Below are 24,507 nucleotides of genomic sequence, written 5' to 3' on the forward strand. Positions count from 1 at the left end.
TTACTGCCAGCAATTCTTTCTCATAGACTTGCAAGTTCCTTTTCAATCTTCAAAAGAATTTTGCTCTCATATGCGACTACTCGGCCATTCTGCATTAGAACTGCACCAAGACTATGGCCACAGGCATCACATTGAACCACAAAAGGTTTAGAAAGATCTGGCAAAATAATTACCGGATATGAAGTCAGCTTCTCTTTCAAGTGTTTGAACGCTAAAATTTCAACTTAAAAGTAACTCCTTTTCCTTGCAGTGCATGGAGTGGAGAAGCAATCTCAGCAAAATTTCGGATGAACCTCCTGTAATAGGAACAAAAGCCTAGAAAGCTTCGAATGTCATGTACGGACGTCAAGTCTGGCCATGACCTAATTCCTTCCACTTTAGCGGGATCCATGCGTACCCCATCCTTTGAAACAATGTGCCCAAGGAAGTGAATCTCTTGCAAAAAGAACTCACTTTTCTTCGCATTAATGAGTAGCCTATTCTTGCGTAGCTCATTGAAAACTGCGGTCAAGTGATCCCTATGCTCCTCTTCAGACTTTGAGTAGACAATCATGTCATCAAAGAAGGTACCCACGAAGTTTCTATGTGGTCTAAAAATTCTGTCCATCATTCTATTAAATGTGGCAGGAGCATTTGTGAGACCAAATGGCATGACAAGAAACTCATAGAGACCAAATGTTGTCCTGAACGCAGTCTTATGGACATCTTCTGGTCTAATGCGTACCTCATGATACCCGCTCTTTAGGTCTATTCTTGTAAACAATGACGCTCCCTCAAGCCGATCAAGAATGTCATCTATCCTCGGTATGGGGAACCTGTTCTTGATGGTATTCTTATTCAAGGCGCGATAGTCAATGCACATGCGCCATGAACCATCCTTCTTCTGCACTAAGAGTACAGGCGAACAAAAAGGGGATGAGCTGGGCTGAATCAGCCCCTTCTCTAAAAGCTCGTTGACCTGACCCATAATCTCTTTCTGCTGGGCTGCACTAACCCTGTATGGTGGTCTATTCGGTGGACTCGAACCTGGCACAAGATCTATAGTATGATCCTCAGGTCTCTCAGGAGGTAACTCCCCTGGCAAAGAGCCTGAAAAACAATCACTGAAACCACTCAAAAAAGTTTACCTGTCTTTATCTAAGGTAGACAAATTAGATACAACTTGAGGTAGTACTTCTTTTGCAAAGATCAAGTACGCAGAAAGATGATTCTTTATTACAGATGAAATAGCAGAAGCACAAACAACTGGAACAGACTCGCCTTTAAGCTTTACATCAAGGACATGAGTCTTTCCTCTATGTACAAGGGTAATCTTTTTGTTGTAAGTATCCACCATAGCATGCAACCTGTAACACCATGGGATACCCAATAACACATCACAGCCCTCAAGCAGCATAATATGAAATTCTTCCGCATCCACATAGCTCTGAATGTGCAGACGAAGCTTTCCCAGAATGGGAGTAACAGGCTCTGAATGTCCTGGGCATGCCAAACCTGCTTCGCCTGTCATACCCATCTCCTCTGCACGAATGCCCAACTTTGATGCCAATTCTAGTGATATGAAATTTGCACAGGCTCCTGGATCAAAGAAAACCAGCACTGTCTGGTCTCTAACTTTGCCCCAAGCTCTGCACAGCTCCGTGACATCTGTGTTTGGCTGATCTCCAACCAAATCTGGAACAAGTCCTGCACTCGGCTTTGGTTTCTTCCCTTTATGGTCTGACTTGTCATCCTTATCATGTGACTTCTTCTATGGGCACTCATTTGCAAAGTGTCCTTCCTGTTCACAAATGTAGCATTTCTTGGCCTCCCTAAGAGCTTTCCTTTCTTGAAAAGTTTTGCCAAAAAAATGCCTTTTTTGTCCTTGTCCTCGTTCCGAAGAAGATTTAGACTGCTTCTTGGACGTATCAACTTCTTCAGTGGAGGGCTTCTTTGCAAGAGACTCAGAAGGCTTTGTTGCAACATTGCCCTTGGCTGAAAACTGTTTGCCTTGGGCCCCTTTCTTGTGGCTATTAAATCCATCGGAATCTCCCTTCGACAGATTGTTGGCCACTCTTGCATTCTCTATCAATTGAAACATATTCATGACAGTAGTCTTTGTGCAGTAGTCCCTGATTTTCTTGGGCAATCCGCAGCAGTACTTCTCAATTTGTTCTGACAAAGGCACAAACCTGTAAGAGGTGACTGGCAACAACGCGGCCCAAAACCGTTTATTGTACTCTTCCAGATTCGCACACTGTTTAGCATTCAACTCGTGCCATTCCGTCATCACATCCACTTCAAAAGTGTTTGTCAACCATGCAGGCGCAAAAAGTTGTTTGAATTGGACCCACGTTGTTGGGGCTTGACCTTGGTTCAACAATGCGGTCCACCATTGAAGCGCATTCCCTTTCAAGAAAGTGGCAGCCTTGCGTATCTTTGAAGATTCCGTGAAGTTGCCTCCAGCATAAGCTGCATCGAACTGCAGTATGAAGGTCAAAGCCTTTAATTGGTCCTCAGTTCCTCTGAAAGTTTCAAACTTCGCTCCTTGCCCACCTTCCTTGTAATCCTTAGGCTGACTCAAAGGAGCCACATTATCATAAACAGGTGCCTGTAACAGTGGTGCTCCATGAGTGTTCATTCCAGCACTCGCATCAACTGTTTTCCCTGTCATATCTGCATTTTGTACGTATGGCTGCGAAAAACCAGCCATACCAAATTGTGTTCCAGGCACTCGAAACTGGCCATAGGCACCCTGAAAACCTGGTTGGACACCCATGTTTGCGTACATAGGGTTACCCATGCCTGTTTGCATTGTCCCGAACACATTCCCTGGCATATAACCTGTGGAAGGTCCAGCCATAGCTTGAAACACTGAACCACCTCCAAAATAACCAGGATAAGTATTAGGTAATGGAAAGGTCTGACGCATAGCTTGTTCATTGCTCCCTTGACCATTCACAAACGGTTCCTCTCCAGCTGAAGCAAGTTGCTTTGGATCATTGGACACCGCTAGTTGCTCAACCACATGGGCTTTCCCTCGAGCATCATGAGTCCTCTGCGCATTGGAAATCTCCTTTTCCTGCAACGGCTCAGTCATGCCCTCTGTAGGAGGCTGAAAACCCTGTGTCGACCCCTGTAAGAATTCCTGCATCCTTGGGTTGTTAGCCAACTGCTGAAACATGTCCATGCAACAACGCAGTTTAGTTCTAAACAACCTGTCCTCTTCTTGAAGAGTTGAAGGAATTTTCTCTGTGCCATGTGAGGAAGATCCCTTTTCAGGTACTTGGTCTCTCTTCTCTGCCATATCGACAAGCTCTGTGTTGCTTTCACCCACAACAATCCACGCTGCACTTTTTGAAGAAAAAGTGACTATCCCGTCGATGGAACCATATAACCGGCCTGTACAACGTAGAGGGCGGTACTATTTCAATTACCTGTAAACTTTACATAGAGCACTGAGAAGGGAAGAGAACACAGTTGCGCCCAGCGACTAGAATGTTACTGCGCACACGAGACCGACACCCTATAGGCCCCAAAGACTGGCGCCCCTTTCGGTATTTCTTTAATTTAGAGAGAGGAAATTACAAAAAAAAAAAGAGTCCTTGGAAGATAACACCTGCATCCAGCTAGTACGCTCCAGATTCGGCAAAATTTCGGCAACATAACGATACCGAAATTAACCCGAATCAATTTCCAAGCTCAGGACTCTATCCCACTGGCGTTATCCCTCAGTCGGGAGCACAAAACAGTAAATTGCAGGTCGCTGTAATTTCTGGTTCAGCCCTGTTTTTGACCTGATTTGGGCACACGACTGTCCCTACACTGTTCCCTGCACCTTGGGCTTGGTGCCCCTTGATTCTGGAAGCATCCCGGGCACAAAACAGAGTAAAAACAACAAGCAAACAGTGCTGAATTTACTGCGCAATCGAGAGGTTATCACCCTCTCGTGGACCTGCTTTGGCACAGCAACTAGCTACACCGATTCCTGTGCAAAGAGGCTCTTGCCTCGGCATGAAAGCATATTTCCCCACAGCTGTATATAGGTCAAATGAGAAGCCCACTAGTGGGGCATAACATACTGTACGTAGGGGAGAAAGAAAGCAGTATGTAGCGTGCGGGGCATCACTCTCGTCACCATACTGTGCATAGAGGGCAAGGTAAGCATTCCATAGCTTCTGTACCTGCTACAATCTTCTGTACCTGCTACAATCCACTTGAAGCTGAAAATGGCACCCCCTTTGTTGATATGCAGCTCGTTTTTGCCTCCCAGAGTGGCAGAATCGCTCACAGGTGACACGTCGCCCAGTTTCCGAGTTTGGGCTTTCCCTGCTAAAAATATCTCAACTGGTGCGTCAGTTGACTTGGCAGCAGAGCAATAAAATGTTCCCCTTGTCATTCCAGAGCTAATGACGCGAACACATTTTCCGGTCAAAAATAGCAGTTCCCTAAATTTTAGGAGATGCTTCCATGGCGTCCCTATCGGTCTCCTGACCATCATTGAAGACTACCATTTGACCAACATCTACAATGTGGGTTAATTTACTTGCCCCTTTCAACTTATAAAGTTGTAGTGACTTGATGAGTGGCCCGAATTCCAGTTTGGCGCACACGAGCTTCCATACTCATCAGAATTCAGTGCTAACTGGCCCGGGTAGTCCCTGTCTAACCGACCGGGCAGTCCCTGTCTAGATCCCCAATGTGAGAAACCCATTTGGCTGCAGCCGTTTCACACTGGCCATGCAATGTCCACTTGCACCTTTTCAAGGGTTCCGGGACAAACAAGTAAAAATAAAATAAATATATCTAATACTTATTTACAGAAGGCAACAAGAAAAATACACCTCCTGGTGACAGATGTCTTGGGCTATATCTACTTGAGTTACACAGGCATAGAGAAACTTTACTGAGGAGCTGAAGAGCGACAACCCAAGAGACAGATCGCAGATTTCTTTACACTAGATATTGTACACCCAGAAGAACAGACAGAGGAGCAACCAACAGTGGAGAGGTCTACTGAAACCAGCCTGTTCAATCCAAAGAGGACGGTAGACTTTACTTCAAACCTTGATTTAGCTTTCACCCATTATTAGTCGTTTATTCTACCTGTGCTATAATGACACAAGAGAGGGGAATGGGATACAGATGCTAGAATGCATTTGTATGCAAGTCAGACACCAGATTGGCCCCTAAATAGACGCCCCTTTCGGTATTTCTTTATTCTTTAAAAGAGGGAATAAAAGCTGTGGTTCCCTACAAGCTGCCCCGCACAACCTTGGCTGAATTTCAATAGTTTTGGCCTGATTTCAACAGCATAACTATACTAGGACCCTTCACAGTCAGTATTCCCACGCATTGGATGACTTTCCCGACGCATACGGACAATTTGCAAAACCTGGCGAGAATCTGCAGCACGCTGAATTCTCTGTTTTCTGCCCCGAAAATGCGCCAGATCAGCTGTACAGCGGTCCCCTTGCGTCCCCGAGCCTCCTGGGGGTATTAGGGTCCGTTTAGGGCCAAAACCCTAAACATGCAAAAATACACAGCAGGCTGTAATTCACTGTTTCGGGCTCCGTTTCGCGTGCCGATCGCATCCGTAGCAAGTCCTCGAGCTCCCACACTTGTAGGGCTACTTGCCCTTTGAATCGGACGAGATTTCGCACATGAAACCTCTCCGAATCACCTGTACCTGCTGGGGATTAGCCGCTAGCTAATCCAGCCCCTGTGCAAGAGGCTCTTGCCTCGGCAATCGCGCATGAACCCACACAACTGTACATGGTCAATCTGATGAGCCCACTAGAGGGGCATAACCATAAAGAATAGGGGAGAGAGAGAGCAATGAGAGGTGTGCTGGTCATGACATCCTGCACCTCACTGTACATAGAGGGTAAGCAAGCACTCCATTGAAGCTCTCCCACCTGTGACAGCACTACAAAAACGAGCTCACAGCTGAAAATCACGTTTTTGCCTTCTCTTGAAGTAGTAAACTGGCCTCAGAGTGCCTAGTGTCACTCATTTGTGCATTTTCCCGCTTTAGACCCTCGCATCTAAAAATATCTCACCTGCAACCTCTGTTGACTTGGCTACAGAGTAACAAAATGATCCCCATGTCAAACTGCACGTAATGACGCGAAGACATTTTGCCGTCCAAAAATAGCAATCCCTAAAATTTAGGAGTTTCTGCCATTACATTCTTCTAAGTGATCTGACCCTCTTTGTACACTGCAGCCACACCCAGAACTGAAATGTAGCCTATGTAGCAAAGGATTCCGCTTTGGCTGGCCAATGACCCCACTTTGGCTAACCATAGTCCTTGTCCAACCTTAGTGCTCTTTAGCCCTCAGGCCTGGACTCTCTCTGAACAGTTCCACACTGACTATGCAATGCAGGGCAGTTAGATTTCCAGAGGGGTGTTTCCAAAAGGTAAAACAAACGAAATTCCCCAAAGAAAGAGAAAATAAACAAAAATGGAATTGCCACTGGCTGGTGACATACCCCCCTCTTGAAATCTCAAACGTCCTCGTTTGCACCTATGTCGTACATGGTCACAGTCAACCCTGGTGTATTCAACACCTCGTCGACACATGTACGACACATACATGCTCATTGTCAACCCTGGTGTATTCAACACCTCGTCGACACATGTATTGCCTGCGCGTGAACCCTGTCCCGATGACATAGTGGTAGCTTCGCACTATGCCATTGCTTTGAGTCATTAACTTTCCAATGACAAAATGGTAGCGACGCATTTTGCCACTGTCTTTTAGTACACGTTGGATCCAGTAACACTTGCTCTTTATCTTGATCTTTGGAGATTAACCTGTGATCTACCCTTATGCTGTCACTTTTATTGGGCTGAGAATTCTCTTTTTGACCCAATTTTGGCAGCATAACTACAGTAGAAACCTTCACAACCAAAAATCCACATATCCAAGTGATTATCCACGCATAATAGAGCACTTTTGCAAACCTGTCCTGGAAATTCAGCACGCTGAATTCTCTGTTTTTCTCCTAAAATGCTCCAGATCACTTGTATTACTGTCCTTTAGCTTCCCCGAAGCTCTTGGGACAAAAAGGCATCAAATAGGGTCAAAACCCTAAATCTGCAGAAAAATACAGCAAGCTGTATTTTCTTCTTTCAGGCTCTGTTTTGCGTGCCAATCGCACCAATTCATCGCCTTTGATCTTCTGCATCAGTAGGACTACTTGCCCTTTGATTTACACGAGATTTCTCGCAAGAAATCTTGTTAAATCATCCTGTACCTGTTTTGAATTAGCCGTTAGCTAATTCGGTACCTGTATGAAATCATTCCAAGTGGAAGGAGTCTGTCCTTGTAACAAGTGTATTCCACCACTGACTTGCATTTTTTTTTTCAGAAAAGTAGCAGCTTTCCTGACTTTAAATGCTCCTTCCAACAAATGCTTTGTCAAACTATTCGAGGAAAGAGAAAAACTTTGTCCTCTCATCAAAGCCATTGAATGTGTCAATGGACTCACTAATCATCTTCTTTGTATGGCTTTAGCTTATCCATTGACTCCAAATTGTCAAAAGAGACAGTTTGCATAATGGGTCCACCTGTGGGAGCCATCTGTACTCCCTGGCCAGTAACATGTTGATGTGCAGGTGTCATATTCACTGATGGGATTGAAAAACCATCCATACCCAAGTTGCCTTGTGACACCCCAAACTGACCTTGTGTGCCCTGAAATCCTGGGTGCAAACCAATGTTTGCATACATGGAGTTGGGCACCATGCCTTGCATACCCCTAAATATTGGTCCTCGCATGCCAAAACTGCCTTGAACTTGATGTGCTATTGATGAAGATTGTATGAAATCCATAAATCTTGGATTCTCCATCAATTGCTTGAACATGGTCACAGCAGTAACAACCTGCAAAGCTTTCTCTGCTTGGCCTGAACTCTCGCCAATTTCATGTGCAGTTGGAATAGGCTGTCTATCCTCTGAAGAGGAACCCTCTTCCTTGTTGCCATCCATCCTGTATCCAAAGAAAGACTCATAGCCTTTCTCACCTGTATCCAAAGAAAGACTCTCGTAGCCTTTCTCACCTGTAAATCCAAAGAAAGACTCGTAGCCTTTCTCACCTGTATCCAAAGAAAGACTCTCGTAGCCTTTCTCACCTGTAAATCACTCGATCTACTTTCAAACTCTCTGTGTTTTCAAGGTCATCCCAAACTCTCTCTGTGTCTTTAACCCAAACTGACCAAGGCTCACTTTTTGAGGAAAAAGTGATTTAATTCCGTCGATGGAACCATGAAACCGGCCTGTTCAATCCAAAGAGGGCGGTAGACTTTACTTCAAACCTTGATTTAGCTTTCACCCATTATTAGTCGTCTATTCTACCTGTGCTATAATGACACAAGAGAGGGGAATGGGATACAGATGCTAGAATGCATCTGTATGCGAGTCAGACACCAGATTGGCCCCTAAATAGGCGCCCCTTTCGGTATTTCTTTATTCTTTAAAAGAGGGAATAAAAGTTGTGGTTCCCTACAAGCTGCCCCGCACAACCTTGGCTGAATTTCAACTGTTTTGGCCTGATTTCGGCACCATAACTGTACTAGGACCCTTCACAGTCAGTATTCCCACGCATTGGATGACTTTCCCGACGCATACGGACACTTTGCAAAACCTGGCGAGAATCTGCAGCACGCTGAATTCTCTGTTTTCTGCCCCAAAAATGCGCCAGATCACCTGTACAGCGGTCCCCTTGCGTCCCCGAACCTCCTGGGGGTATTATAAGGTCCGTTTAGGGCCAAAACCCTAAACCTGCAAAAATACACAGCAGGCTGTAATTCACTGTTTCGGGCTCCGTTTCGAATGCCGATCGCATCCGTAGCAAGTCCTCGAGCTCCTGCACCTGTAGGGCTGCTTGCCCTTTGAATCGGACGAGATTTCGCACGTGAAACCTCTCCGAATCACCTGTACCTACGGGGGATTAGCCGCTAGCTAATCCAGTACCTGTGCAAGAGCCTCTTGCCTCGGCAATCGCGCATGAACCCACACAACTGTACATGGTCAATCTGATGAGCCCACTAGAGGGGCATAACCATAAAGAATAGGGGAGAGAGAGAGCAGTGAGAGGTGTGCTGGTCATGACATCCTGCACCTCACTGTACATAGATGGTAAGCAAGCACTCCATTGAAGCTCTCCCACCTGTGACAGCACTCCAAAAACGAGCTCACAGCTGAAAATCACGTTTTTGCCTTCTCTTTAAGTAGTAAACTGGCCTCAGAGTGCCTAGTGTCACTCATTTGTGCATTTTCCCGCTTTAGACCCTCGGGTCTAAAAATATCTCACCTGCAGCCTCTGTTGACTTGGCCACAGAGTAACAAAATGATCCCCATGTCAAACTGCACGTAATGACGCGAAGACATTTTGCCGTCCAAAAATAGCAGTCCCTAAAATTTAGGAGTTTCTACCATTACATTCTTCTAGGTGATCTGACCCTCTTTGTACACTGCAGCCACACCCAGAACTGAAATGCCTATGTAGCAAAGGATTCCGCTTTGGCTGGCCAATGACCCCACTCTGGCTAACCATAGTCCTTGTCCAACCTTAGTGCTCTTTAGCCCTCAGGCCTGGACTCTCTCTGAACAGTTCCACACTGACTATGCAATGCAGGGCAGTTAGATTTCCAGAGGGGTGTTTCCAAAAGGTAAAACAAACGAAATTCCCCAAAGAAAGAGAAAATAAACAAAAATGGAATTGCCACTGGCTGGTGACATCTACCCGCACTACTGGCATTCTCATAGACCGAGCATTGGAGCTAGGGAGATCTAGACGACCACGATGGGGAAGAGGAGCTACACAGTTTCAAAGGAGGCGACAGCAAAGGATTCGAGCCATACTCTTTCGTCGTCCACAGTGCAGATGAAGATGGATCTCTACTCCCCTCCCATATTGCCTTCACATTGTACTGCTTAGTTTAGGATCCCGCAGTATTTATATTTTGTTATCCTAGTTTAATTTATTTTGTTAATCTGACTTTGTGTCAGATACACCGCATTGTAACTTTCTGGTCTCATAGGTTACTTTGGCCTTTTGAAGACGTTAATATAACATTTCATTTCTCTCTCTCTCTCTCTCTCTCTCTCTCTCTCTCTCTCTCTCTCTCTCTCTCTCTCTCTCTCATAGCAGCTAAGGTACGGGATGGGACGTTTTATACGCGTACTAGACGTATTTTCCGAGGTTCAAAATAAAATACGTCGGTTTTTTTCAAATATATATATTTTTACAAGTATTATATTATATGGGTCCACACAAAGGTATATAATTTATTGAAGGCAAATGTTGCACATAATTAAATGGAAAGTTGACATTTATAGACCCTAAACTCTAAGGCAAGTCAACTTTTATCAAAGTCTCTAAACTGCCCATGTTTTTTAACAAAGCAATCTATACCTGGAAGCACACCACCGAACCGGCCACCTTACCTATGAGTCGAGTTCAGAATGAAGAAATTATGAACCAAGTAAAAGACCTCTTGGAAAAGGGTCTTGTCCAGCCGAGTACTTCACCTTACTGCTCTCCGGTGTTGTTGCTTTGAAGAAAGACGGATCTTGGAGAAAGTGCATTGATTATAGAGCTCTCAACAAAATCACCATCAAGAACAGATTTCCGATTCCTAGGATCGATGATATTCTTGACCGACTACAGGGATCCTCTTGTTTCAGCAGGATCGATTTGAAAAGTGGATATCATCAGGTCCGAATCGCACCGAGAGATGGCTACAAGACAGCTTTTCGGACGACCTTCGGTTTATTTGAATTTTTGGTGATGCCTTTTGGCCTTACCAATGCTCCAGTGACCTTTAACCAAATGATGGACAGGATTTTCAGAGAGTACGGATCTTTTGTTGGCACTTTCTTTGATGACATTATTGTCTTCTCCAAGGATGCGGCAGAACATAGAGAACATTTACAACAGGTCTTTCAGGCATTGCGAGATCACAAGTTGGTGATTAATGCAAAGAAGAGTGAATTTTTCCTACTAGAGATACACTTTTTTGGACACATTGTCTCAGTAGCAAGAGTGCACATGGACCCGGCCAAGATTGAGACTATACGTGATTGGCCCAATTTGAAGAATGTCCATGAAGTTAGAAGCTTCTTGGGCTTATGTTCTTACTACCGGCGGTTCATTCGAAAGATTACGGAGGTTGCTTCCCCTTTGCATATCTTGACACCGAAAGGAGTCCCTTTCTCATGGGGACCCACAGAGGTGACTGCCTTTCAGACATTGAAAGAGAAATTGACTACAGGACCAGTTTTGACTTTACCAGATTTGCAGAAGTCATTCAAAGTATATTGTGATGCTTGTGGTCGTAGTCTGGGTGCGGTCTTAATGCAAGAAGGCCATGTCATTGCCTATGAGAGCCGATTGTTTTCAAGGCCAGAATTGACAACACGGATATATGAGAAAGAGCTTTTGGCGGTTATCCATGCTCTTACTTAGTGGCGACATTACCTACTCAAAGCCGATTTTACGGTCTTCACAGGTCACCAGAGCTTACGCTACTTCTTGTCACAGAAACAGCTATCGGAAAAGCAGATGCAATGGGCGAACATCTTGTCACAATTTCACTTCCAGATTGTCCATGAACAGGGACAGAAGAACTTGGTGGCAGATGCTTTGTCCCGAAAGCCGTTGGTCTTGGCTATTTCCGCGATACATCATAGAAGTGGTCAATCAGTATGCCACAGATCCAGATTTTGCAGATGTATTCAATCAAATACAGAATGGGAGGTAGTAGAGGGATATTCCATTCAGGATGGCTACTTGATGAAGAAAACGATGTTGTGCGTTACAAAGCCGTTGAGGGAAGAGGTTCTAACCGAATGCCATTGTTCACCATTTACGAGTCACCGCAACATTGATACCACCTTGAAAGGTGTGGAGAGATACTTCTTTTGGCCAAGACTCAAGAAGGACATGGACGATTTTGTATGCAGATGCTTGGTATGCCAGAAGGTCAAGTTTGACAGGCATAAAGCACAGGGATTGTTACAGCCTTTACCCATTCCCAACCGCCCCTCAGAAAGTATTGCAATGGATTTCATTTTTTATCTCCCGAAGACACAGAGTGGGCACGATGGTATTTGGACTGTTATTGATAGATTTAGCAAGCAAGCTCATTTCATTAAAGTGAAAAAAACAGTCAAGCCGAATCACTTAGCGAGACTGTTCATTGCCCAGATATTCAAATTACATGGCATGCCGGAGACAACTCTGATAGAGATCCCCAATTCACGAGTTTGTTTTGGAAGGCTATTTGAGAGAACATTGGCACGCTGTTGCAGTTCTCGTCATCTTTCCACTTGCAGACAGATGGACAATCTGAGATTGCAAATTCAGTCCTACTGGATTTATTGAAGTTTTACATTTCGGATTAGAAGACGCAATGGGAAAAGTATTTGCCCTTGGTGAAATTTGACTACAATTCACGATACACTCTTCAATGGGGAAGGCGCCATTTGAGATTATTGAAGGTGCTAGGAAGGTTCCACCCTTCTTAAGCACGAAGGATAAAAATTTTGAAGCCGACCAGTACACGAGGGACTTGAACACAGCTTTTGCCAAGGTCCGGGAGGCTTTACAAAAATCTCAGGAAAGACACAAAAAGGTAGCAGATCAACATAGTCGCAGTTTGAAATTAAAAGAGAACGATTGGGTGCTCTTACGTTTCGAGAAGGCACGCCTGAGAAACAAAAAGAGAAAGGAGCGGCTTTTTCCAAAGCTTAGCATGAGATACTATGGACCTTTTCGAATAACCAAAAAGATAAATGATGTCTCCTTTAGACTGAAGCTGCCGAATACTTGAGGATTCACAATGCTTTTCATGTGAGTCTCCTGAAGCCTTTTAAAGGCGATGTGCCTTTAGACTGAAGCTGCCGAATACTTGAGGATTCACAATGCTTTTCATGTGAGTCTCCTGAAGCCTTTTAAAGGCGATGTGCCCGATGATGGGGAGCCAGATGAGCAACCCGAAGTGGAGGAAAGCGAGGAGATACTCGTTCCAGAACAGATTTTGGCACATAAAGATAGAAAGATTAAAGGTAAAGCAATAAAGCAGTTCTTGGTTAAATTCAAGAAATATCCTGCATTGGATGCGAAGTGGATAGAGGAGGACCTGGCAGATACTCCTCAAATTGTGAATCTTTACCTTTTAAGCATTCGGTTTAGCATAGTCTACTCCGATAGAACCCCGATTTCAGCATGGGTGGAATATGGTGCAGCGGGTGTCACAAAGTGATGACGTGGCGGACAGCAAAAACCCTAATTTCTGCCAGAAACCCTAAAATTCCTGCAAACCCTAATTTTTGCCAAAAACCATAAATTCCGGAAATCGCGGAGGCGGATTATTAAAAAAAAAAAAAAAAAATTGTTTTTGGAAAATGATGAGTGACGCGAATTTTGCTTTTGCTTTTTTTTTTTATAAAAAAAAGAGAAAAGACTCTCTAAGAGAGAGAGAGAACTGATGCTTTTGATTTTAAAAGCTTTTGGGGCTCTGCTTTTGGGCATCCCTTGTAACCTTTAAATTAGTGGTGAGGGCCTCACTTCTCAGAGCATCTGGACGCAGAGTCGGAGAGTGAAACCCTAACTGCTCTCTTGTACTTTGATGATTGATTAATACAAAAAGAAATACCGAAAGGGGCGCCAGTCTTTGGGGCCAATATCTCTAGGCACGGAACTCCGTCAGGCCAGTGCAAATCTATTGTGATCTATGAATTGTTTTGAAGTGGTTATTTGGTGCTGTCGCGGTTGATTCTTGACTTGGAGTGTCCAAGTCTGTTACAGTGGTATCAGAGCACGGCCGATTTCTCTTTTACGGGAAATCCGATCCCCGAAAATTTTTTTCCGCGGCACCTATGGCTTCAGGCAATGATCAGTCGACTCCCTCTGCATCTGGAGATGCGGGCTGGGATCACAACGAAGATTCAGACAGAGTATGGCCCGCCTCGGCCTACTCAGGCGGAGCAAAGAGAGATGGAGCGTCGTCAATTGATTGGTGATGCAACAAAGATGATGCTCAATTTTGCCAAGGACCCGAAGATGGCAAAATATATGAACCAGACCTCTTTGAAAGAGGTACAGATGGAGTGGCACAGAACCACAACACCACTCCCGAAACCCGCTCTCAAGAAACTTTCTGCCTCCAAGAAATATACGGAGAAGTAACTGGAGAACGTGGTTGATGCACGGATTGCTCAGCTTTTCGACGTGCAAAAGAAAGGCAAAAAGCACGGCAAAAAGCAGAACAAAGATACTGACTTCCCGGGATATTTGGGTCGTCAGTCGACATTCGACAAAGCAAAGAAACGGAAGAAGCGTGTTCGATTTGAAGGAGTACCCAGTTCTTCTTCTTCTTCTTCTGACAGTTCTTCTAGCTCCTCGGATTAGAGCGAAGAAGACAGAAAAAAAGCAAAAAGCGAAGCAAGACAAAGCTTCGGAACGGGCAAGAAAAAGGCAAAGAAGGCTACATCTTGCCCAAAGACTGACAGTTCTATTGAGGACTCGTCTACAGACAGCTCAGATTCCGATGACGGAAAGTTTTATGCGAACAAGAAGAATTTTTACAAAGCCAACCAGGATGACTTTCTCGAAGATAAAAGCAAGAAAGTCCGAGAGTTTAAGGAAGGTGGCCACTCGATCAAGTTTGATACTTTTCAGGATACTCAGATGCTTCGAAGGCTTTGTCTTTTATACAGCAGTTTGACATCGCTTTCGCGGGAGGACGCTATTCAGAGCACTCCAAGATTCGGAGAGCTGCCTCTTACTTTAAGGGGAATGCTCGTACTTGGTGGTCCACGCTTCTATTAAGCAAGACTGTGCCAGTTACATGGCTGAAATTCAAGAGGCTTTTTATTTCTTCTTGGTTGACTCAAGAGTTTGAGCGAGATATACGAGCTGCTTGGAACCATCTCCGGATGACCAAGAGCGATACAGTGAATTCTTATTGTGAAAGATTCTGGAGCTCTTTTCTACCCGCCTCTTCATTCAAGAAGATCTCGTTCAGAGAACAGATTGAGCGGTTTACCTTGGGTTTACCTACAGAGATCCGAGATCACTGCTTGGAACAGAAGTCAGCTTCTATTCAGGAGTTGATGAGTCATGCGAAGCGGGGCTTTGCCATTCACTCTGGCAGTTTGACCTACCCCACAGATAAGGCCATGACACAACGAGCCGAACAGACTTCTGGGAATGAAAATAGAAAGAAAAACAGCAAGCCAGAGAAAAAGCATGCACAACCCAAGCTTACTCCTGAGGAGAGAGCTCGCTTCATCAGAGAGGGGAAGTGCTTTGGATGCGGGGAACATGGACATATTTCCGCAAAGTGCCCTGATAAGGCACAGAAAGAACAGAATGATAAAGACGACGACAGGTCTGAGAGTTCGAGAGCAGCTGAGGAATGTGGCAGAAAAGGCAGATAGAAAAGCAGAACTGGTACCACATGGCGTGGGACCTGCACCGAATCTAATGAATGAAAGTACAAACTTTGCCGCTTTCGGGGCAAAGTGAAGGATCAAGAAGCTCTTTTGAAGGAGCCAAGGCCAACTTCTTTTCACTTGGAATTGGCGGCTCGATTTGGAACTACGCCCGACAGACTGACGCCACAGGCGGAGGTAGTTCGACTGGCACCCGGATGGGATGTTGCCATTACACCGAGCATTGGCAAACTTCGTTTGCAATGACAGGGGTGTTCAGGGCACGTGAGTGACGTTCTACTCGGGATCCCTTGGTACCACAAGAACTACGCCGTGGTTGACTACCGGGCCGAGAAAGCGACTTTGATAAATGAAGGGTTTAGAGATTGTACTTGATGAACTTCAGTTTTCTTACTCATTCTTTTGGGAGAACTGAACGATGGATAAAGGTTGAATATGTTTTGACCTGAAGAAAAGAACGCCAAGATTTTTTTTCCTCCACGCTCATGCCGATTGCTTTTGAGAGGGCCTGAAGATCATACCATTGATCTGATATCTGGAAGCACGCCACCGAATCGGCCACCTTATCGTGTGAGCCGAGTACAAAATGAAAAGATTATGAACTCAGTGAAAGACCTCTTGGAAAAGGGTCTTGTCCAGCCTAGTACTTCACCGTATTGCTCTCCAGTGTTGTTGGTTTTGAAGAAAGATGGATCTTGGAGAATGTGCATCGATTATAGCACTCTCAACGAAATCACCATCAAGAACAGATTTCCGATTCCTAGGATCGATGATATACTCGACAGGTTACAGGGATCCTCGTGCTTTAGCAGGATTGACTTGAAGAGTGGATATCATCAGATCAGGAGAGCACCAGGAGATGTCTACAAGACAGCTTTTCGGACGACTTTTGGGTTATTTGAGTTTTTGGTGATTCCTTTTGGCTTAACCAATGCTCCTGCGACATTTAACCGGATGATGGACAGGATTTTTCGAGAGTACAGACTATTTGTTGGCACTTTCTTTGACGACATCATTGTTTTCTCCAAGAATGAGGCAGAACACAGAGATCATCTGCTTCAAGTCTTTCAGGCATTATGAGATCACACGTTAGTGATTAATGCAAAGAAAAGTGAATTTTTCCTACTAGAGATACACTTTTTGGGACACATTGTGTCAGCAGCAGGAGTGCGAATGGACCCGGCCAAGATAGAGACTATCCGTGATTGGCCCGATTTGAGGAATGTCCATGAAGTTAGAAGCTTCTTGGGACTGTGTTCGTACTACAGGCGGTTCATACGAAAGTTTGCAGAGGTTGCTTCCCCTTTGCATACCTTGACACAGAAAGGAGTACCTTTTTCGTGGGGACCCACAGAGGTGACTGCCTTTCGGACATTGAAAGAGAAATTGACTACGAGACCTATTTTGACTTTGCCGGAATTGCAGAAGTCATTTGAAGTATATTGTGATGCTTGTGGTCGTAGTCTGGGTGCGGTCTTGCTGCAAGAAGGCCATGTCATAGCTTACGAGAGCCGTTTGTTCTCTAGGCCGGAGATGACAGCACAGATCTATGGGAAAGAGCTTTTGGCGGTTATCCATGCTCTTACTCAGTGGCGGCATTACCTACTCGGAGCGGATTTTACTGTCTTTTCAAACCATCAGAGTTTGCGCTACTTCTTGTCACAGAAGCAGCTTTCGGAAAAGCAGATGCGGTGGGTGAACATCTTGTCACAGTTCCACTTCTAGATTGTCCATGTGCAGGGACAGAAGAATGTGGTGGCAGATGCTTTGTCTCGGAAACCGTTGGTTCTGGCTATTTCCGCGATACATCATAGGAGCTTCGAGGATATGGTCGATTAGTATGCCACAGATACAGGTTTTGCAGATATTTTCACACGGATACGGGATGGGGAGATAGTAGCTGGATACACCCTTCGGGAAGGCTACTTGATGAAAAAGACTATATTGTGAGTTACACAGCCGTTGAGGGAAAAGGTTATGACTGATTGCCACTGTCCACCTTTTACGGGTCACCGCGGCATTGCTACCACCATGAAAGGGGTAGAGAGAGATTTCTTTTGGCGGAGACTGAAGAAGGATGTGGAAGAGTTTGTGCGCAGTTGCTTGGTATGCCAGAAGGTCAAGTTTGACAGGCATAAGGCACAGGGATTGTTACAGCCTTTACCCATACCCACCCGCCCCTGGGAAAATATTGAAATGGATTTCATTTTTTTTTATCTCCCGAGAATACAGAATGATCACGATGATTTTCCGATTACATGGCACGCCTGAGACGATTGTCTCCGACAGAGACCCCAGATTTATGAGTTTGTTTTGGAAGGCAATTTGGGAGAACATTGGCACGCGGTTGCAGTTCTCGTCATCATTCCACTTGCAGACTGACGGGCAATCTGAGATTGCCAATTCAGTGATTTTAGATTTATTGAAGTCTTGTATCTCGCATCAGAAGACTCAATGGGAAAAGAACTTACCTTTGGTGGAATTTGCCTACAATAACACGATACACTCTTCGACGGGGAAGACGCCATGAGAGATTGTTGAAACTGCTGCGAAGGTTCCATCCTTCCTGAGCACGAAAGATTAGAAATTTGAAGCGGATGAATATTCGCAAGATTTAAATACGGCTTTTGCCAAGGTTCGCGAGACTTTACAGAAGTCTCAAGAACGACAGAAAAAGGCAGCGGATCGCCATCGTCGCGACTGGAAACTGAAGGAGGATGATTGGGTGCTCTTACTTTTGAGAAGGCACGCCTAAGAAATAAAAAGGGAAAGGAGAGGCTTTTTCCAAAGCTTAGTATGTGATACTACGGACCTTTCCAGATTACTGACAAGATAAATGATGTCTCCTTCCGATTGGAACTGCCAGATACTTGGAGGATTCATAATGCATTGCATGTGAGTCTCTTGAACCCTGTTAAGGGTGATGTGCCTGATGATGGGGAGCCTGATGAGCAACCCGAAGTGGAAGAAAACGAGGAGATCCTTGTTCCTGAACAGATTTTGACACATAACGATACGAAGAAAGGTAAAGTCCGAAGGCGGTTCTTGGTTAAGTTCAAGAACTTTCCTGCATTTGATGCGAAGTGGATGGAGGAGGAGGACCTAGCAGATACTCCTCGGATTGTGAAACTTTACCTCGATGTTTTGGTTTAGAATAGTCTACTCCAAACGGAACCCAGAATTCAGCTTGGCCGGAGATCTGGTGCAGTGGGATGCACAAGAGAGGAGTCACTCCACTCCTTTGTCAACAAATGCCTCGATTTTGATACTAAAGTCACTGATGTCTCTTTGAGCTTCAGGGATACTGAGAGCTGACAGTATTCTGCTGGATGACTTTATGAAATGGAATTCCTGATTATGATACTGATTTGTTCTTGACTTCTTGTGAGTGCAGGAACTGATAGCCGAAATGACTGCAGCATTTTGGTCTGATTGATCTCGAATAGACATGGTTGCAATAGGGGTTAGTCAATCGGACATCGTTGAGGTCCCGATTGGACCTAGATGTGATTGCTAGCTACATTGCCGATAAATCATGGTCTAAGATCCGAATGAATGTTGAATGTCATGTGATGTCCTGTGATGTCTGGTGATGTCGTGTGATGTGACTGTCGATTTTGTACATGTGCTAGATGTGAGTTCCTAGTACGTAGGTACTAACAGTCAGTGTCTGCTAAGACGGTTTATGGCTTTTGTCGGTTTTGCAGGCGTAATCGCGGTCGATTACAATGCTTTCAAGAGAGGGGTATGTCACAAAGTGATGACGTGGCGGACAGCAGAAACCCTAATTTCTGCCAGAAACCCTAAAATTCCTGCAAACCCTAATTTTTGCCAAAAACCATAAATTCCGGAAATCGCGGAGGCGGATTATTATTAAAAAAAAAAAAAATCTTTTTTTTAGAAAATGATGAGCGACGCGAATTTTGCTTTTGCTTTTTTTTTTTTTTTAAAAAGAGAAAAGACTCTCTAAGAGAGAGAGAGAACTGATGCTTTTGATTTTAAAAGCTTTTGGGGCTCTGCTTTTGGGCATCCCTTGTAACCTTTAAATTAGTGGTGAGGGCCCACTTCTCAGAGCATCTGGACGCAGAGTCGGAGAGTGAAACCCTAACCGCTCTCTTGTACTTTGATGATTGATTAATACAAAAAGAAATACCGAAAGGGGCGCCAGTCTTTGGGGCCAATATCTCTAGGCACGGAACTCCGTCGGGCCAGTGCAAATCTATTGTGATCTGTGAATTGTTTTGAAGTGGTTATTTGGTGCTGTCGCGGTTGATTCTTGACTTGGAGTGTCCAAGTCTGTTACAGCGGGCTTGCACAAGAGGGGAATCATTCCGCTCCTTTGTCAACAAATTGCCCCGATTTTTGATAATAGAGTCATTGGTGTCCCTATTGGGTTTCAGGGATATTGTGCGTTGACAGTATTCTGTTGTAATGACTAACATTTGGAACTCCCGATAATATGATACTAATTTGTACTTGACTTGTTTAAATGCGGGAACTAATAGACGAGATGACTGCAGCATTTCGGTCTGATAAATCTCTATAGACATGATTGCAATAAGGATTAATTAATCGGGCATCTGAGAGGGGTCCCGACTGGATCTAGATGCGATTGCTAAATACGTTGCCGATTAATCATGGTCTGAGATTGGAATGATATTTGAATGTAATTTGTCGTGTGATGTCAAGTGATGTCTTGTGATGTCCTTCGATGTGACTGTCGATTGTTACATGTCCTAGATGTGTTGTTCCTAGTGCGTCGGTACTAACAATCAGTGTCTGCTAAGACAGTTTATGGCTTCTGTCTATTTTGCACGCGTAATCGAGGGCGATTACAATGCTTTCAAGAGGGAGGTATGTCACAAACTAGTGATGTGGCATGCCCACAGGGTGCATGCCCGAGAAAACACAGCAGGCTGACGTGGTAGACTCCGGAATTCACGTTGAACCTGCTGACATGGCATACCGTACGGACTTCCGTGATTTGCGGTGCTTTTTGCGCTGACCTACTGACGTGGCAAAGCGTACGGGAAACTTCTTTAGCGCAGGGATGAAAATACGTTGGCTGATTTTGAAGCTTTTGGCTCAGTTGCTTTATTTAAGAGCTTTTAAAAGTTGACAGCTTTTGGGACTCTGCTTTTGGGCATCCCTTGTAACCTTTAAATACGTGGGCAGGGCCCTCACTTCTCAGAGCATCTAGACGCAAAGTCTGAGAGTGAGAACCCTCCCACTCTCTTGTACTTTGAATATAGATTAATACAAAAAGAAATACCGAAAGGGGCGCCAATCTTTGGGGTCAATATCTATAGGCATGGAACTCCATCGGGCCGTGTCGAATCGATTGTGAAACATCTCTGGTGTCGTATCTCTCTTCTCTCTCTATCTCTCAGTCTCATACACTTGCACGCACAATGTCCATTCACTTTGTTTGTGATCATAGCATTCTCTCATTAAGAACGGAAGGCTCTACCTTCCATAAGAACAAAAGGAACCTTGAGCACAGTTCAGAGCACTCATCTTGAGCAAAGCGCAAACATTCATTCCGTTGCACCTAACACAAAGTGGAGACTTGGCGGCTATAGATTGATTTTGCCAAGTCCCATTTTGAGAGTAAAGGCTGATTTGGGGCTGCCTCTTCTTCATTAAGTGACTACGGAGTGTGGGTGAGTAGTGGGTGCGACCCAAAACAAGGAAATACAGCTTGCTGTGTATTTTTGCAGGTTTAAAGTTTCGGCCCTAAACGGTCCCTGATACCCCCAGGAGGTCAAGGGTCACGAGGGGAGCGCTATACAGATGCTTTGGCGTATTTTCAGGGCAGAAAATAGAGAATTCAGCGTGCTGCAGATTCTCGCCAGGTTTTGCAAAGTGTCCATATGCGTCGGGAAAGTCATCTATTGTGTGGGGATATTGTCTGTGAAGCATCCTAGTACAGTTATGCTGCCGAAATCGGGCTAGAACAGGTCATTTTCAGCCCAGATTATGCGCGACAGCTCGTAGGAAATCACAGGTTTTATTCCCTCTTTGAATACAATAAAGAATTACCGAAAGGGGCGTCAAGTCTTTGGGGCCAACAGGTGTCGGCGTCTGTTTGGTAGCACTCTAGCTTCCAAGCCATGTGTGTTTGAAGTATCGATTCCCGTTACAAGTTTTCTTTTGCAAAGTTTCTCTGTGTCTAAAGTCTAAAGTAAAGTTCCGGGTGAAAGACAAAGTCTACCGCCCTACGGGCGGGTTTCAGACACCAATAGTGCCGATTCAAGAGCAAGTCTCCGTCATGGACCTAGACTCAGTCGAGGAGTGACTGACAATACTTTCATTAACACTACCAATGAGTTTGAAGAAAACCAACTCTCTAGAGTGAGTCCGACTCAAAAAAAGAGGACGTGAGAGCAAAATTATTGAGTCGCAAAGGGGAGGATAATTTTTTGCTTTCAGAATCAGAACCAACAGAGACAAAGGCAGTACAGGAAGAGTTGCAATAGTGCAATTTTGAGGTTTCTAAGCATAAATGAGAAAGTGGACCCCCTCTCTCTAAAACCCTTGAAACTAGGATTATTATAATGGTCCTCATTTTTTTCTTTTCATCAACAGAAAAATTTTCCATATCAAAGTTCTAGGTGCTTTATCTTTAACTGGACAGAAAACTACAAACAATCTTTTGACACTTCAAAGCGGTCAGACTGCCTATAGAATTCAAAGAGGCACAATAATATCTTACAATCAACTTACTTGTTTGTAGAACCCATGAACTAATGCCACTGTCCAATGGGGGCTGTATAACTGGTTTCGAAACTCTCGAGTAATAAAAGAATTCCAGACAAACATATCGTCAAAGGGCATGTTGTCCGAATCACACTCAAATACGTTCTTTTGTAAGCTCCACATTATTCGATACGTGTGACTGTAGAAGAAATCTTTAGAGAGATCGATAGAGTTGAACAGCTTTTTGTATCTATTCATTTCAAAAAGACAAAGAGTTTGAACTGAGAAACCACACAGGGCCACTGTGCACATGCTTGCCAAATTCATTGAAAACCCAAACACCTTTCTTCAATCTTCCATGATATGGAGTCAAATAAAACTGAACGATGAGGAATTCTGAGTAGCTTGCTTTCTCGTATTCCATAAATAGAATGGCCACAAATGGCACCAATTTGCTCACGCTTTGTGATAAGAATCATGTAATAAGGTTTCAAAAACTTTACAAAGCCTGTGTGAAGAGCAAAGACAGAAGCTCATTAAAAGAAGTAGATTAGAAGGAATTGGTAATCATTTGCCAGCAAAGGCTGCTTACCAACTATGCCATAGGCCTTTGTCACAAAATTCACACCTCCACATGATCGATTTCCTTCGCCTAGCCTGCTCAAAAGATCTTTAATGTCCTGGCTTGTATAAGTACCTGGGTCTTCAAATAAGTTAAGTTCTGAAGGTTCTGATCTGTCAATTTTCAACACTCTCCAGCGAGAACGACTTTTATCCCTTCCAATCAGGTAATATCTCTGCAAGAGAGGAGCTTTTTCAGGGTTCCCTCCTCTTGTGCCATTAAATAGAAACAGAACTACTTCAGCACCGCACACTCTGATGCATGAGAACATTGTTGGCAACTTCTTCAGGCAGTTTCAGTTTCAGTTTCACAGAAACGCGAGACTCCTCTCTGTTATTTAGCACAGTACATTGATTCTAAAAGCTTTCATGAGTTTAACCATCAAACACAGCTCTTCAACTTCCAATATGACCACTTTCTCTCTCTCTCTCTCTCTCTCTCTCTCTCTCTCTCTCTCTCTCTCTCTCTCTCTCTCTCTCACACACACACACAAACAAAAAGAGCTCACCGTTTGCGTTTCGTAGAGCTTCATGTTTTGCAAGTAGTAGCGACTAGACTCAGTTTCGCCATAGCCATGGCCCGCATGGGTCATGGCGTCTCTCAAATTACCCTGATAACGTGTATCATTGGGTGCTTATATATGCATGCTCGACTCCTCAATTTAGAAGGGCCGAAAAATTCGTGGCAAAATATAGAGGGACGGTTGCTTTATTGAATTTCCGGATGTGAGTAAGAAGGGAGTGTTGCTTTACTCCTGCAGCTGGTGAGCGTGAAGCTTGGAAACCTCCCTTATCGGAGAGGTCTATCAGAAAACGCAGAAAATGGCCTAAAGGAAGAGGTTTAACACAAGAAGACTGAACGGACTTGCTAGGTAGTTCGGCCCTAGTCAAGGAAGAGGCTCACTCACAGAAGTTGCACTCGAGGCGGCGATGGTGGAGATGCTTTTTGGCCTTTGATTTCCTGCTGCTATTTCCTTTCGCTGCTGGTCCGGAGTCCGCACTATTTGCACGGGCATTTTGAAATGGGATCAACGATTGGGCTCATGCGGGCCGTCAGTTTTTGTGACTTCAGTCGATCGTGTAAATTCGGGCCAGTATGTCAATTCCGGACCGCACCTTGAGCCTCGAACCCACTACCTCCCCCATGCGGTGCATGTGCTCTAACCACCACGCCCTCATGCATTCACTGAAGTATGTGGCATTTCAATGCCACACATGTAAATGCGGGACGTCCAATCGCACGACCTACAATGCACGCACCTCACCATTCTCACCTCCACCCTTGATCCTGTTTGAATGTGCACGTGCCATATAGTGTTGAGCGTTGGTGATCCCACATCAAAACAAACTTGCACATGCATGAGATAGCCTCTAAAGATGTGTCACACCTAAACGGATAAAAAACTTATGAGGGTACTAATGCACAAGCGAAATTGTGGTGTGGTCATCATGACAATGTTGTGTTTGACAATGTCTTGAATGGAAAATTTGAAAGCACGACAAGTTCCTAATGAGTTTCGTGTCCAAGGTTATGTGACAAACCTAACAAAAGCTCTCTCTCTCTCTCTCTCTCTCTCTCTCTCTCTCTCTCTCTCTCTCTCTCTCTCTCTCTCTCTGATTGATCTTATTATAGCGTATGTCCAAAATTGTAGGACAAGAAGCTATGGGTTGTTTTCATTGAATGTGGAGTCAAGCCAAATGTGATCACCTATGGTTTTGTTTTGGAGGCATGGGGCAT

The 24,507-nt window shown here is 44.5% G+C and overlaps 1 protein-coding gene across 3 annotated transcripts in view; it reads right to left on the reverse strand.

Annotated features, from left to right (window-relative positions):
* Positions 1–23,819, reverse strand: part of LOC147466016 (phosphoinositide phosphatase SAC2-like) — a 105,999-nt gene extending 82,180 nt beyond the window's left edge. Inside the window, exons 1-4 of one of the 3 annotated variants that reach the window (XM_086523417.1) lie at positions 23,678–23,819; positions 22,741–22,945; positions 22,491–22,656; positions 22,176–22,398 (exon numbers count right to left, since the gene is read on the reverse strand). In XM_086523417.1, coding sequence (XP_086379543.1) covers positions 22,176–22,398; positions 22,491–22,656; positions 22,741–22,945; positions 23,678–23,785 — 702 coding nt within the window. In that variant the 5' untranslated portion in view covers positions 23,786–23,819. Of the gene's footprint in view, positions 1–22,175; positions 22,399–22,490; positions 22,657–22,740; positions 22,946–23,278 lie in introns of all 3 variants that reach the window. The other 2 variants (XM_086523399.1, XM_086523408.1) reach the window with 2 other exon arrangements.
* Positions 23,820–24,507: the final 688 nt, after the last annotated feature.

Source organism: Adiantum capillus-veneris, chromosome 1 (assembly GCF_014529385.1).
Source record: "Adiantum capillus-veneris isolate H3 chromosome 1, ASM1452938v2, whole genome shotgun sequence".
Lineage (NCBI taxonomy): Eukaryota > Viridiplantae > Streptophyta > Polypodiopsida > Polypodiales > Pteridaceae > Adiantum > Adiantum capillus-veneris.